The sequence below is a fragment of the Euwallacea fornicatus genome, chromosome 29, assembly GCF_040115645.1.
Source record: "Euwallacea fornicatus isolate EFF26 chromosome 29, ASM4011564v1, whole genome shotgun sequence".
NCBI lineage: Eukaryota > Metazoa > Arthropoda > Insecta > Coleoptera > Curculionidae > Euwallacea > Euwallacea fornicatus.
The window spans coordinates 1473733-1486154 of record NC_089569.1 but is presented as its reverse complement, the minus strand read 5'-3'; the positions used below and the strand labels follow the sequence as shown (position 1 = coordinate 1486154).

Below are 12422 nucleotides of genomic sequence, written 5' to 3'. Positions count from 1 at the left end.
TTTAACTCTTTGGTCTAATTCTAAATTAATGATCATAGAATTCATTTTTACGCAAAACTGTGTTCACCATTCCGTCAGGAATTGGCACATGTCGATTTTATCGAAAAATTTAATCAAAATGTTGATTTATATGTCAAATTTGAGAGGTGTTAGGCTTAGGACGTACATTTAGAAGAAATATAACATTTTGAATTTAGAAGTATTAATTTCGCGACCTTTTCAACCAGTTTTCTTGACGATCTGGTGTAAGTTATTTATTTATATATTACCCAGTACGGTAGGACCAGTAATACCTATACTACTACTACGCAGTGCTGGTCTCCCCAGGTGGGCAAAATTCAGATGACTTTTAAATAAAAATTTTATTCTTCCGATATTCACCCTTTGTTAAAGGCTCCGGTCTGCAGTACGCTCAGAAAATTATACCATAGAATTCATGTTTAAAGTTATTAAAGTCCTATATTTCTTTGTTATACCTAAATTTATCTACCAAATTCTCTCCCTTTTTTTTTATAAAAACGTTTATTACGCGAATAGCAACGCATATATATAATGTGAAATAGAGATTAATTTATTGCATAAAACCAGTGTATCTGAAGTGTAATCGAGTGTTTCCTTTAAGAAACATTGTGGCACCTCACTTGTCGGTCAGGTCAACTCTACAGCAAGAACATTTTTCGTGAGTAATGCGAAAGAACAATTGCTTTAGTAGCACAGCTTCCATATAGAACATTTGCAAGTGAAGGGGAAGTTACTCTACAATCTAAGACTTTTTCTAACTTTTTATTATTATTTTCAGCTGACAACAACTGGTGATTTATGAATGTCGACTCCCTCTGCCGTTTAATTGTAATTGGTTTGTAGAAGACGTGGCCTTCCGCAATACTTGAAGCAAAAATATTTAGAGGATTTTTATTCATCAGCCTAATTTAAGTCGGTTAAACCTTTCTTTCCCCAAACCCCCGGTATAAACAGGTGTTCAAAAAAATTTCTCTTCCGCTGCTTTGGGTGTACGGCGACCGCAAATGGATTTTAAGCAGAGTTAGTTACCTACTTAAGAATCGAGGTGGTCGGTCGACCTCCTGCTTACAGACTTCGACCAAGAGAATTGCGACCAAGCGAGAGTACTTTGTTTCGCGTGTTTCTTCGGTCGGAATCGATCGCTTTCCGGTTAAAAGAACAAAAAATTGTCATGGTCGTTTTGGTGGAGTACCACTTAATTTAAAGTCACGTTGCAGCAGGAGGCAGAGCCTCAAAGACCCAAGAGAATTTATGAAAGTGTGGTTTGAGACTGGATGGATTAGACATGAGAGGCAACAAAGATTGGTGAGTGGAGAAGTAGTAGTAAGTAGTGTGGGATAAAGTAAGGGCGGTATGGAGAACTTCTAAAATTTGAAGTTCTTCGGCGTTTTCCGGAAACCGAAACACTATCAACTTTCCAGAATAAGTCAAGTTTGCGATTTAATCTGTATTCCTTAAAGCAAGACAACCCATAAAATCACGTCTACATGTAACATGAGATAAAACTAAAACCAGTCGAGCCGTTCAAGTCTATTTCACGTTATTAACCACTCTAAGGGTAATTAGTTCTATATGTAAATGTGACCCATAAAAGTGTGGGTTTGCACTACAGCTAAATGTAAATGGTCAACTGGACATTAAATACCAATTTGATTTAGCTTACTCAAATGCAAAATTTGTAGGAAGATCTCTCTGAAATCTGAACCGCATACCAAGAAGCATTGACCTAAAGCAAAGCTGAATTAAATTATTCAACGGTGATTTACCTACGGAATTAGCGATTAAAAATTTAAACAAAAGGTGTAACAATGATAATTTCGCTTATGTCCTCGTATGTGCGGTTGAAGCCCAGATCGATATCTGCGACACTAACATGAAGAGTTTGGATAATTAACTTTGCGTAAAATGAAAATGGATGCGTCACTGGGTTGCCAGGAAATAGAGTGAATCATCAATGGATGCACGGAAGAGATTCAGCTTTCAGGTTCAACACAATTCTCATCAGAGGGATGGAGTTTGGCTTGTGAGTCTGACTGGTGGCTAGTGAAGAGCGATTGAGAATTTCTTCATGTGGATGAAGATTAATTGAGGCTTTCTGGGAATTGAGGGGAAGAGTTGTTTTCTGCGAGAAATTGTTTGGGATTTGTGGCATTTTAGGTGCAAAGAATATGAAGCTAATGGGGTAAGTAGTAGCAGGCAAATGCTCGGACGTACATGGAAGTGCGCACTAATTGAATAATAACGATCGATTTTCACATAACGCAGTGTTGAAAAAGGTTGATTAATTTAATTAGGTCATTGCCACTTCAACTCACTGTTCGTGAAGTTGTGTAAGCATTTTTATTGGTGTAATTCATTGGCAAAAGCGCCATTTGGTCCAAACCTTTTCGCAGATATTTTAGAGAGTTTGTAGTAATATGGATATTAAATAGAAATTGACGAAAGAGGCTCATGCATAAAAATGGAAAATGATTACTTTCTAAGTCTGTATAATTGCGTGTCCCGTGAAACAAATAGCTGCAGCAGTGATGCTATTAAATGGTAATAAGTACGTTTTTTTCAGGTTCTCCTCGAATCGATTAGGCAGAAACACCAACGATTTTTGTTAAAAAAAAACTACTAAAATCATCTAGTTTCTCTGTGTAAACTGTAATGGGTTTTACAAGTATTAAAGCACATTACTTTCCATAGAGGAATCTTTGCACGCATTAATTCTATTTTCATTATCGCCAACTTCGACAACTAAATTTTATTATACAGGGTGTAACATATCATTATGGAGATATTTCAAGGGGCAGTAGCACTCTGCCGAAAAATGAAAAGATGCTTATAGCCCCATGGTCAGAAATGCACCATTTTCTACATACGCAGAGACAAAATTTTCACGTTGTTTCTCATATTTTGCGTTTTCCTCACGTACGCTCGGAGTTAAATTATTTAAATATCGTTCAGACATTTTAGAATCAAAGAGAGAAATTTCCATTTATGTTGGAAGGAAATTCTTTTCAGAACTGAAATCTGTTTCGTGCATGATGATGCACTAGCCCATTTCAGTGTGGAGATGATAGAGCTCTTTAGATTCCCCGACCTAAATAGTTTGGACTTTTTTTGAGGGACATCTGGAATCATTGGTACATCCAACCTCAATTGAAATAGAACTGGAATTGTGAAACAGATTAGTGGGCCTATGCAACATCGTTTGCAATACTCCTGAAATATTTGAGAGAGTCCGTTGGTCTATGAGGCAAACGGTGGAGTCCTGCATTTTATTAGAACAAGGATATTTTCAATAGTTTTTATGATGTTCTTTCCGTATAGATATATTTTTATTTAAAAAAAAATGTTTAAATGTTATATATTGCTTGAGATAGTTGATAACTGAGCCGGATGATAATTTTTTTCCATACTCGCTTTACGTTGTTAATTTGCATCGATACATATTCTTGCAAATTTCACGAAAACGGTGAAAAATACGAACCAAAAAGACCAACGAGCTAAAGAATTGAAAAAAGGAATTTAAATTTGGTATCAGAATTCATATAATGTGTTCCAAAAAAAGATACAAAGATTAAAATAGAGCATAACCCAAAAAACAACACCCTGTATATAGGCAGCGACGGTTTTTTGATTTCGTTCAATAGGTCCACGGAACTTCAGAAATTTAATTAAAGGCGTACGTGAGGCAAACCCCAAAATATGAGAAAAAATGTTCAACTTTGCCACCATTTATGTAGAAAATAGGGCGTTTTTCATCGCGGGTCAATTAGGATTTTTTTAACTGTTGTGCAGAGTATTAGTGCTTCTTGAAATATCTCCATGATGATATGTTACACCTTGTAGAAAACCTGGATGTGTGTCCTTGAAAATTCGAATTAAAACCGCCTTCTGTTCCCGCCCTATCACTTTTTACCTATAGAATTAGCCTGTGTGTAAATTGCTAAAAACATGATTAAATTAAACTATAAACATTTCCAATATGTTTTTTTCATGGGAAATTAAGCTACAACGATCATTGCTAAGTCGAAACGAGGGCAAGCGGTCGAAATTCTTCCTCAAGAGAATCAAGGTCAATGGCGCAATGTAAAACCAATTCAATACAGAAGCAGATATTCTAGTAATAGCAGGAAAAAGTGGCATGGGTTTCCGCGGAAAATATCGCATGGGTGTACGTGGAAAATGGGTGAATTTTAGTGAAAGAAGATGCAAAAGAACATCAGATTTAATTAGACCATTGATTGCAAACCGCGAACAATATTCGATGATCGATGGATTTCAAATCCAGCAATTAAAAATTGCGATTTTTGCTATTATTATTAACGCAAAACCTGGGAATATTGTTTATAGCATAAAAGAAAGCGTTCTACTTGGGTGCTTTTGGGTACAGCGTGGGAACTCTCATACAGGATGAATCCGAGTTAAAATCAGCTTACAAGTACCTACTGAGTCAATTAGTTATCTAGGATCTTTGATCAGATTAAAATTTGAGTCTTTAAAACGGGAAAAAATGCAATTTGATGCCAGATACTCGCCAATCTTATTTTATTTTATTTTTTTGAAGAACCAAGCGAATTTATAAACTCGAAAAGGTTATGTAAATAAGTTGGCAATACCTACACGACCAGAGACTTGAAATAAATCTTGCATTGACTGCCCACCAAGATAAACCAATTTCTTGCCAAGATTAGACCGAACGACCTTGTCTATTACGAGAGTATTAGTTCCAATTTCCAATATATTGACTGTATAGAATTCGTCGCATATCCGCTCTGTAGCGTTACCGTTACTACTACACTCACAAAAACCGGCAAAACACTTAATAACAGCAATTACTTTATGCATATTAACCACCACCATTGCTAACTTGTTAATTTTTTATTGTCAACACAATAATAGACGAATTGCATAACATGTCTTATATTTACATTAACAAAAGAAACATTACATGTTCCAGGATGATGGATTTCCATTACCTCCTCCCATTCACGATCCTCCTTTCCCTCATAGACTGGACAGCCTCACACGGACGACTCATCGAACCTCCTTCCAGAGCCTCAGCTTGGAGATACGGTTTTGATACCCCCCACAACTACAATGACCATGAACTTTATTGCGGAGGTTTCACCCGCCAATGGGTCAAGAATGAGGGCAAATGCGGAGTATGCGGAGACCCTTGGGATTCAAAGTAAGGCTAAAAAATTCCTTGAAATTTTTAAAATTTAGACGTGAAACTTTATAGAAAACCTAGAGCCCATGAATTCGGAGGTGTCTATGGACAAGGGGTGATTGTGCGGAAATATGGGGTTGGAGCCACTATTAATATAAGGGTGGAACTGACGGCCAATCATAATGGTTATTTCGAGTTTAAGATTTGCCCTGGTAGGTTTTCCATATGATCTCTGTAGACGAACAAATAATAACTTATTAATAGATTTCAAGACTACTACGCAAGAATGCTTGAATGCGAATGTATTGAAGCTAGTGAAGCCTCAAGCAGGGGTAGACCACGAAAACTACAAGTTCTTCCCTAAAGAAGGGAACAAAATATACGAGATGAAGTATAGATTGCCGAAGAAGAGCTGTAAGCATTGCGTGCTGCAGTGGATATACATTGCAGGTGATAAGTCTCAACAGTATGCTTAGACATAAAATCATTTTTTGCTGAAAACATGTGTTCACCGAGTTCATTCGCGGTAATTTCGCTCTAATGTAGGTTGATTATATGAATATACATTCACCAAAAGTGCAGGAATATCAATAAGAGCAACACTGTTCGCGAATATCTATGTTAAACAAGACCCAATGGAAAGCGCGACAAAACCAGGTAATAGCGAAGGAAATCCGGGTCAAAGTTGTTTTGCAACGAAGTCATCCACAGGTGCCGTAATGATTACAATGTAGTTTACAAATTTTGTAACTAAAAAATGAGTTAATGTAAGTCAACTTCAACAAATAAATTTCGTGAGAAAGTTTTTGTCCATCATCAGATATGAAATTAAATACGTTTGCGACAAAAAAGTAAAATTAAGATCATCATTAGAGAAATTGTTGTACTACTTATTTAACGCAATTTTTTAACCGAATAGGCAACAATTGGGGTAACTGCCCCAATGGAACCGGATCTGTGGGGTGCGGCCCTCAAGAAGAATTTCGCGCCTGCTCCGACATAACCATATCAGGCAAACCCACCGATGAACCAATGGTACCACCCACCGAACCAGTCACCCCAGGCGAAGACGAAGACTATTACAACGAACTGGAAGTCCCGCTATCCCCCACCGACACCCAACCCACGTCCGACCAAGCCTACAACCCCATTTCAGCTCTCATGGTCACTTTGGTGTCTTTTTTAGTAGCATTTTTAATATTATTCCTGCTCTACTTTCACTTCTACCGGGTTGGTAGGAGAGTGCGCGACTGGATCAAGCGCAGAAATCAGAAGGGGGAAAATAAAGTTAGTAATATGCAATCGAATTATCCGCCAATTGTGCCGCCTAGGGCGAAAAAAGGACCTGCCCCCCAACCAGTTAAAACTGTTACGGGAAGTGAAGGGTTTAGAGTAGTGAGCGCCCCCGTACAAATTAATATGTAGTAAAATTTTTAGTTTGTATGAAATGAGGACAATACGGTGAACGAAAAATAGTGCTAAACCACTTCCTATTTATCCTAGAGGGCAGAACTTTTAAACCTCATAACTAGCGTACTAAAATTATGAAAACAACTTTTTTTTAGTTCATAAACTACTATTACATGACTGATAAGTATTTACAATTAAACTGTTTTGTGCAATCCTGTAGAATAGTTTTAGCTATAATATTGTCGTTTCTGGGAGAGAATCAATGTATCTGAAGTTACAAAATATATTTTTGCACTGATTATACAGGGTTTAACGTTCTTTGCAATTGAAATAAAACCTAATAAATCTTTTTCTAATGGCAATAAATATATTTATAAACCGACAAACAAAAAGAAATAGGAAGAACATACAAACTAGAAGTGTTCACCTAGAATAATAGCAAGACAAAACTAATCTAAAATTCCTATGTAGTGAATCCGATACCACTGAAAACCATTGTTTTTGATTTCCTGTTATAATTATTTTCAAAAATATTTCTCTGTTCAAAAACAAAACATATATTTTTTAAACTACTTTTTTTCATGAATACCTACACCCTGCGCATATTTTCTAACGATTCTCGTTGTAGTTTAGAACCCAACATTCTGCAATGAAAACTATTGAGAATTAACAAATTTGAGACTGGTCTTTGAGATACTTCAAACACACAAAATATGAAGATGGTAATGTCTTTAATTATAAAGTATTTTACCGATTTATTTTATATTGCTTCTTCAGGAATACATAAAAATTACTTAATCTACCATATCATTATAGAGAAATTCACTCAGTCCAGCTGAAAGGCAAATATTGATAAAGTATATAAAAAGAGTCAAATTTAGTCAATTAATTTTCTAGGCCCTCATAGTTCGATAGACTCCAAATATTAAAATAAAATGGCACCCATGTAGAAGAACACTTGAAAGGTTTGTACTAGGATAAGTTTTGTAACAATACTCTACAATACCCAGTAATAAAAATTTGATTGGCTTGCTATAGTCTGTACAAAAGGCTAAATAAAGTAAACTGTGGTAGTACCAAGAATAAAATTGGTAATGTATTGACCTAGCACAAGCCACTCCTATTAAATTTGTAATAAAAAATGGAAGAATAAACAACTGAGCGATTTTGGACATTCTGCTTTGGAGCTTTACTTTCTCCTCATAAAAACTCTCTTGAGAGTCCTTAGAATCCTTGGAATTTGACCTTCTCTGACTGCCTGTGGCCTCCAAATGAGTCTTATCCTTTATTAATGCCCGTTTTCCTTTTTTTTGTTTTTCCTCTTCAACTTGAGATTTAAAAGCATTTGTAACAACATTAAGCTTGGCATAGCTGCTCAAGTATCTCCTCAACAAAGGCAAAAACACTACCAGCAACAAAACATGCAAAACCAAGAGGCCTATGTGGAAATATTTGTGCTCAAATATGTGCTTTGGCAGAAATCGATAGTTAACAGTCCATTTGTGCTCAAACACCCTTCCAAAATCAAAGCTGCCTCTGAGATATGACACAGGATTTACATATAAAAATGGCAGGGCTAAAATCAGCTGCACAGAACCACATATTAATAAGTTTATAAAAGTCTCTGTGTAACTCAAATTTGTCAAATAAGCCACTAATAAACAGGGGGAATAAAGTAAAATGTTCATTTTCACACTAACCGCAAGGGAATAAAACAAACTCCCTGACTTCCATTTGTTCGACACAATCAAGTTTAAACTAATATAAAACAAAAGCACTGCAATTGGATCATTAAAAAGCCTCAAAACAAATATTGAGTGTATCCTTAGTGATGTTATGGTGGTGAGGATTAGGGCATAAGGGGGCAGTTTTGCTGTGATACGATAGATTCGATGTATGAGCACTGTCTGTATTAAGTACAACACAAGGAAAATGTACTGGGCCAAGTATATGTTTTTTCCATGGTTTGTTATGTAATAGAGAGCACTAAAGATGTAGACGAAACCAGCTGGGTACACTAGAGGTCCAGTATCACCTAGAAAATATGAAAATTATAACAATTTTGAAAGTTTTAGTAATTCGGCAAACCTTTAAGATATTGGTAGTCAAGAGTGCCATTGAGAAACCCCTCTACTTCTTGCATGTAGGCAACCCAATCTATTTCCGTATACCTTACATTCTGGATGACGAGCACATTGCACACGGCCTCGGCTAGAAAAAGTAGCAGGCATACTGGCCCCAAATGGTGAGGGTTCACCAGGAATTTCTTCAGAAGATTGAAGTATTTGGTATAAGAGCTTTGTCGGGCTTGTGGCGATTTAATGGAGGTAGTTCTTATCCGCGGCGGAGCCATTTCTTTGTTAAATCATTGAAAAAATTTCGAAAATCGCTTTCGATTGGAATCATTTGGAAAATTTCAAAGATAAAGTTTTGAGGTTATTTTCACTTTTTGACATTTTTAGGAGTGAGAGAGAGAGAGACAGAGAAAGAGAAAGATTTACTAACGTAAAAAGGAAAATTGATGTGAGTGCGAAAGAGATGATGTCTAACTTTGCATATAGAGTAATTCATTCTGGCAACGTTGTCTTACATCCCAAGGGACTAAGGCGGCCATTTTGTCTTTATTTTTGTATAAAATTTTCAAATATCAACATTATGTTATATAGACTTTTGGATTCTGTAAATTTTAGTACAATCATAACTGTCTGCATAACTAACTGAGTGCTTTCTTAACTACCACCAAGGAGTCTACTCAGTTCTCAAATTTGTGCTTTTACGATTTTCGAGCAATATTAGATCATTAATGTATGTGACTCTCGTAAATCCAATTAACATTTACTAAGTATACTTACTTCCGCTGACAACAATTTATTAACAATTTATTTACCAACAACTTATAATATTAAACCGCTTAGTTTTACCTTAATATTTGTTTCAAAAGTTTTTCTCTTTTCGCAAAATGTAATTAATATATTTTTTAATCTGCTCAGAGTTAACCCTACGTATCATCTTAATAAATGTGAGATTTCCGAAGATCAAAGACTTCATTCAGTCACGTGTAACAATTTAATTGTTCAAGTTTGAACGGTACAGACCACGGTGTAACTAACGTTATTACCCTCAATGCCTTCACTTTTCCTTAGATTTCAACTCAGGTGGACCTTTTAGATTCACATTTAAAATACATTACTGTCAGAGAGCCTGTCACCTCAGTCCTAATTTAGGGGGAGCCGGTGCAAAAAGGTCTTATGAATTAAGCTTTCATAAAACACTTATCATTAGAAGATTCGCTAAAAATCGAAGGCGAGTTGTAATTGAGAGCTAATATTTTATTTTAGTTGCGTTAATTTTTTTGTTTGTTTTTCTCTGAATATGAACTAATCAGAAAACACATTTAAAAGGTCGATAATTGTGTTTTTATTGTATTGACGGCTGAAATTATTTTTAGTTACTGTGAATGTTCTTGATATTTGCTATTCGATCATTAAAATATTAAGTTATTATTACATGCGTTATTGGAGTGCTCTGGACTGTTGCCTGTTGTGGCTATTTCGTATTGAATACCATTTCCATTGGTTATTATTGTTTATAGTTAGGGTTCTGGTAATTATAGTCTAATTGTGTATTTTTGGGTTTTGAAAAGAAATAACAATTGTCATAAATTAATTATATTATATTACAAAAATAAAATGAGCAGTTTGCAGTGTCTCAAACTTAATATTTTTTCTCGAAAACAGAGTACGTTCTCGGTTTTACACCAGAGTACCTTTTTTGTGTATTTTTAAACAAACTCTAAGAAACACTGACCAAATATGCATTTTGTCCACGCACAAAAAAAATTTATCGAAAAAATTTCTAAGCCACTCCTGTTATTTGGTTACCATAGCAACTAAAAATAATGTACTCATCAATAGTTGTTGCACCCGTCGGCCACATCTTATGTACCAAACTTTCAATAAAATCACAAAATCCCTTTGGAAGAAAGTAGAAATATGTTTTTCCAAACTATCATAAAACGTCCTGTATCTTTTTTTATTAAGCATTTTTGGACACACATATATATAGAATTTCTGGCATAAAATGATACAATCTACCTTCCATATCAATTTGGCGCCATGATTTAGAAATACCCTGTATAAATATTTTTAATTATTTGTTAAGACACAGATCAGTTAAGAAGGCTTATTTTCACTTTCAGCTACTGTATTTGTTTGTCTTCTCTAAATAGATTTTTGCCTACTGAAATTACTTCTTTAAACAGTAAATGGCCAAATAACCATCATTTATCGCTTCAATGTAGAATAAATACACTGTAGAAAATTCTCTTCATCGACTGTCGTTTTATTACATCTTTGTAGTAATTGCTACGTGAAACACGTTGGCCTTTTTATACGCATTACACATCAACCTTGCTCTAAAAAAAACTTTCGTCTGTGTTCTTTTATGATCATGAAGTGTAGATTATGTTGATTTTACAGACCGAACTAGCAATTAAGATGTGAAAAATATTTTAAATAGTTTGTAATATGTAAAATAAAGAATGGAATGAGGAAGTGAGCAGAAGTATTAGTAAACATTTAAAGGACATACAAAGTGTCCATTTCTTAGGCCCAACCACGGAGATTTCGATAACCATGAAAGATACAAAACAAGTTAAATTCGATTTCGATATTCGGGATTCATCGTCAACCTTGTTTTCTCTAATGGGCGCCATTTTGAATTTTAATATCTTTGAATTCCGCTTCTTCTTTGATAACGTGGATGCATCCCATGTTCAGGTTCAGTCTTGCAGTCTGATAGAAATGCAAAAAATCCGTTTTTTTGAAGGGCGTCTTAGAGATGGCATTTATTTTTATGTCACTTTTGTTGAATAAAGTAATTTTCAACAATTCGCCGAATTGTGCTTAGCGCCACCTAGAGTTCAAAAAACTTACTTCGGAAACATGTCTATCGTGGTATTCAGAAAAATAACAACCAGCACAAAATTGTTTTATATTTCTTCATACAAATTAAGCTGAGTTTGGCAGAAATGTGGAATAAAGCGGAAATTTTACAGGAGGTGGAACTTGGTATCATTTATTAGAGTCATTTCAGGAAAAGGAGACATACGCTGGCCGGCATGGTTACCGGATCTTACCCCATTAGATTATTATTTATGGGGAAGAATAAGAAACTTACTTCATGAATCTGTATCCACCGACATAATGAGGTAGAAAAGAAGGTCATCGCAACTTTAAGGACTAAAATGAGAATATGGGGTGCTTGAAGACAAACGCAGAATTTAAAACAGAAGTATAGTTGAAAGTGGAGGACAATCCGTTCGAGAACCTCTTACAAATCTCATTATTCACTCATTTTGTTGTTTTTAAGGAACTCTTTACAAAAACAGGATTTTTAACATTTGCTGAAATTGCCCATAAAAAAAACAAAACTGATGATGGTTGTCGAAGGTCGAAACGTCAGATTTCAAAAACTACAACGCTGCGCTGTAGAAGAGGAAATACTGCAAGGATAAATAGGCCCTATTGAGGTCACTTGAAAGGGTCTTTTTATTGCTTGTGGGCGTAGGGCATCTCACAGTTTGAATGCGAGCTGTGGCGCTTGATGGGGTAAAACGGTATTTATGATTATCACCCTAGAGAAACAATATTAGAATTCTCAATTCCTCAATGTTTTGTTAACGCATTTATAACATTTTTTAAAACCTAAAATTGTGGGTTAGCTGGAATATTAATACAATTATAAGAAAAAACACTATTAATTATAAAATTTAATTAAGAATGTATTGTTCCATTTAATAAATGAAAAAGTAAACTAATAACCCAAC

General features: G+C 35.2%; 2 protein-coding genes across 2 annotated transcripts; one reads left to right on the top strand and one right to left on the bottom strand.

Moving 5' to 3' along the window:
• Positions 1–1040: 1040 nt before the first annotated feature.
• On the top strand, positions 1041–6894 carry LOC136347534 (uncharacterized). Its single transcript, XM_066297604.1, has 5 exons — positions 1041–1326; positions 4973–5203; positions 5258–5397; positions 5450–5635; positions 6105–6894. Exons 1-5 carry the CDS (start codon positions 1307–1309, stop codon positions 6608–6610), a joined length of 1083 nt encoding a protein of 360 aa, XP_066153701.1. The 5' UTR covers positions 1041–1306; the 3' UTR covers positions 6611–6894.
• A 46-nt stretch (positions 6895–6940) lies between these two features.
• Positions 6941–9060, bottom strand: Alg3 (Alg3, alpha-1,3- mannosyltransferase). Its single transcript, XM_066297601.1, has 2 exons — positions 8684–9060; positions 6941–8630 (listed from the first exon to the last, which is right to left on the bottom strand). The coding sequence occupies exons 1-2, from the start codon at positions 8946–8948 to the stop codon at positions 7489–7491; spliced, it is 1407 nt and encodes a 468-aa protein (XP_066153698.1). The 5' UTR covers positions 8949–9060; the 3' UTR covers positions 6941–7488.
• Positions 9061–12422: the final 3362 nt, after the last annotated feature.

Bases quoted from the DNA above. Each gene is read 5' to 3' on its own strand.
- Alg3 (XM_066297601.1), bottom strand. From the start codon at position 8,948: ATGGCTCCGCCGCGGATAAGAACTACCTCCATTAAATCGCCACAAGCC. The intron at 8,631-8,683 runs GTTTGCCGAATT...CATATTTTCTAG, and splicing joins TGACTACCAATATCTTAAAG to GTGATACTGGACCTCTAGTG.
- LOC136347534 (XM_066297604.1), top strand. From the start codon at position 1,307: ATGAGAGGCAACAAAGATTG. The intron at 1,327-4,972 runs GTGAGTGGAGAA...TACATGTTCCAG, and splicing joins ATGAGAGGCAACAAAGATTG to GATGATGGATTTCCATTACC. The intron at 5,636-6,104 runs GTGATAAGTCTC...TTAACCGAATAG, and splicing joins GCAGTGGATATACATTGCAG to GCAACAATTGGGGTAACTGC.